General features: G+C 39.6%; 1 protein-coding gene across 1 annotated transcript in view; it reads right to left on the reverse strand.

The window, feature by feature from the left end:
* ZNF669 (zinc finger protein 669) overlaps positions 1 to 3065 on the reverse strand; it is a 31515-nt gene that overhangs the window by 2377 nt on the left and 26073 nt on the right. Inside the window, 1 exon segment of the mRNA XM_012001237.1 lies at positions 58 to 184. Within this exon segment, the coding sequence (XP_011856627.1) occupies positions 58 to 184 (127 nt within the window).

Below are 3065 nucleotides of genomic sequence, written 5' to 3' on the forward strand. Positions count from 1 at the left end.
AGCACTGATGATAGGGAAATAGTTCTGTAATTAAGTGAAATGTGTTGTCATTCTCACCTACAGAAGCCAGGTTCCTGCAGGTTTCCTGCATCACTTCTCTGTAGAGATTCTTCTGAGAAGAATCTAGCAAAGCCCATTCCTCCTGGGTAAAGTTCACAGCCACCTCCTCAAAAGCCACGGAGTCCTAGAACATTCCACACATGTGGATAGAAGGATGGGTGAGACTGACAGCACTGGGAATCTATACTCAATTCATAAGCTGTTTACATGATTCTAAAATTTCCAAGCATTTATTCTATGACTTGATTGTCACAACTGTAACTCTGTTCACACATACTCCCTCCCACACAGCAGTACGAATGCGAGAATTGAACTATTCAAAAAGGCAACAGCAAAGTAGAAACACCCATCTCATTAGAGAATCCAAGGAGTAAGATGTGCTGCTAGGATTTACCTTTTAACTTCACTTTGTACATTTCTAGTATCTGTCATAATAAAGTCCTACCTAATGAGCGTAAGTGAGTTAATATTATCAGTCCTGAGATTCTTATTCTTAAAAATGCCTGCTCGCAAAGTTCAATCTTTGTTTGTATTAGTAACTTACATTTTGAAAAGGATTCCACCAACCCAAGTAATAAGAATGACTCACTGCATCTAAACAGCTTATGCAATATATTTGCCAAAACTTTTTCTGCTGAAGGTCTATTATTTTATGTCACTGCAGTGGTGCTTAGGAAACCAGACACCAAAACACAGTCTGAACACGAAGTGTTCAATGAGTTTCCTTGGAAGACAATATTTTACATGTGCTGTCACTTGTTAACTGGGGAGTTGAGCCCATTCCATGTGATTACACCAAGAAAGAATAGGCTTATTAAATTTAATTTAGTAAATAAAACCAATAATTGATATTTGACAATACTAATATAACAATTTTAAAAATTTCTATTGCACAATGTCAAAGCAGAAAGGAATAAGAGGAAATATGGCACATGTTTTTTAAAATGACATTAATGTCACCACTTCCAGATGCTATTCTTATGAAATCACATAAATTCCCAAATCAGGCTTTTTTAGGCAAGAAAAACTACTTTTTCATACCTAGTAAAAATGACAAATGTCTAATGATTTTTAGTCATCTAAAAAAAGAGTTATGGCTTGCCTAACAAACTTCCAAGATTTTCAAACAAAAATATTCAGGACAGCACAGTATTAGCAGAGAGATGAACAAGCACAAGCAGACCAAGGCAAAAAAAGTCTTAATGACCCAGCATTTATATGGAAGGTTGATGAATGATAGAGTAGGCACTGTAGAATAGAAAAAGAAATCACATGCACTCTAAAATATGAGGCAAACCAGGCTGGCATCTACTTGGGAAAATGCATTGCATTCTTCTCTATTCCATGAACCATAATCAACTTATTATATATTCAAATATGAAAGATAAAGCCAGAACACTTTCAGAAGTCACAGGAAGATTTTTTTTTTTTTTTTTTTTTACGAAGGATTAGGCAGAATTTTTTTATGGAAGAAAAAAGTGATAAAGGAACAGACAAACTGAAACATATTAAAATTTAGGGAATAAAAAGAAAACAGAGTGGGCCAGGCATGGTGGCTCACGCCTGTAATCCCAGCACCTTGGGAGGCTGAGGCGGGCAATCACCTGAGGTCAGGAGGTTGAGACCAGCCTGCCCAACATGGCAAAAACCTGTCTTTTTTGTTTATTTGTTTTTTGAGATAGAGTCTCGCATTGTCACTTGGGCTGGGGTGCAGTAGCAAGATCTTGGCTCACTGCAACCTCCACCTCCTGGGTTCAAGCAATTCTCTTGCCTCAGCCTCCCGAGTAGCTGGGATGACAGGTGCCTGCCACCACACTCACCTAATTTTTTTGTATTTTTAGTAGAGACAGGGTTTCACCATGTTGGCCGGGCTGGTCTGGAACTCCTGACCTCGTGATCCACCCACCTTGGCCTCCCAAAGTGCTAGGATTACAGGCATGAGCCACCGTGCCAGGCCTAAAACTCCATGTTTACTAAAAATACAAAAATCAGCTGGGTGTGGTGGTGGGTGCCTATAATCCCAGTTACTCAGGAGGCTGACACAGGAGAATCATTTGAACCCAGGAGGCGGAGGTTGCAGTTAGCAGAGATGGTGCCACTACACTCCAGCCGGGCTACAGAGCTAGACTGCATCTCCAAAAAACAAAGAACAACAACAAAAAAACCTTCAGATATCCACATAAGAGGATACAGATGTGTCCACTGTCATAAATTCTTCACCATGCTACAAGAGGGGAACTGACATTTTGGGAGGGGAACTGACATTTTGGTGAATCTTTGTAAATCATCAATTTATCTGTCACACTTTTATTTCACCAGTAGCATTTACAAAGCTAAGTCCTACAATTCCATTTGAAATTACCCCTAAAAAGAACAGACCTTTAAAAGTTACTACACTCACCCTGGGGAAGAAATAAATACGAATTTTTAGCAAATAAAATAAGAACAGACCTTTAAAACTTACCACACTCACTCTGGGGAAGCAATAAATATGAATTTTTAGCAAATAAAATGCATCATTTTACCTTGCCTCTTTGGAAATAGTATTTTTATCTTTCAAGCTGTACTGACAAAATGTACCACAGTCAATGAAAAATTGAAACTCAAATAAGCGGACAAGCCTTTTCGAGGTAACAAACTCAGGGAGGCAGTGCTGACTCCAACACAGACCTTTCTAAGTGTCACGGCAGGCCATTCTATCCCTTAGGACACCCATCCTGTTCAGTAAAGTACTCAGTGACCACCTAGGAGGCACTGGCACTGCTCTTTGTCCTCCTGTGCGCCTTCAGTGCATTTTCATGTTCAGGTTCTTCACATCCTCTCTGGGGTGGGTTTTCCTTGTCCTTTGGGACAGTTTTTCTCTCTTCACAGGTCTGAGACAAGCTAGAGAGCAGAAATCATTTCTGCCTTTTCCTCTCAATGTCAGCATCCGATTGGCAGACCATCAATGTGTCTCCGAGGAATAAAAACTCGGGCTAGAGGAACAATTTTAATGACCTAACTTT

Source organism: Mandrillus leucophaeus, unplaced genomic scaffold, assembly GCF_000951045.1.
Source record: "Mandrillus leucophaeus isolate KB7577 unplaced genomic scaffold, Mleu.le_1.0 Scaffold655, whole genome shotgun sequence".
Classification (NCBI taxonomy): Eukaryota; Metazoa; Chordata; class Mammalia; order Primates; family Cercopithecidae; genus Mandrillus; species Mandrillus leucophaeus.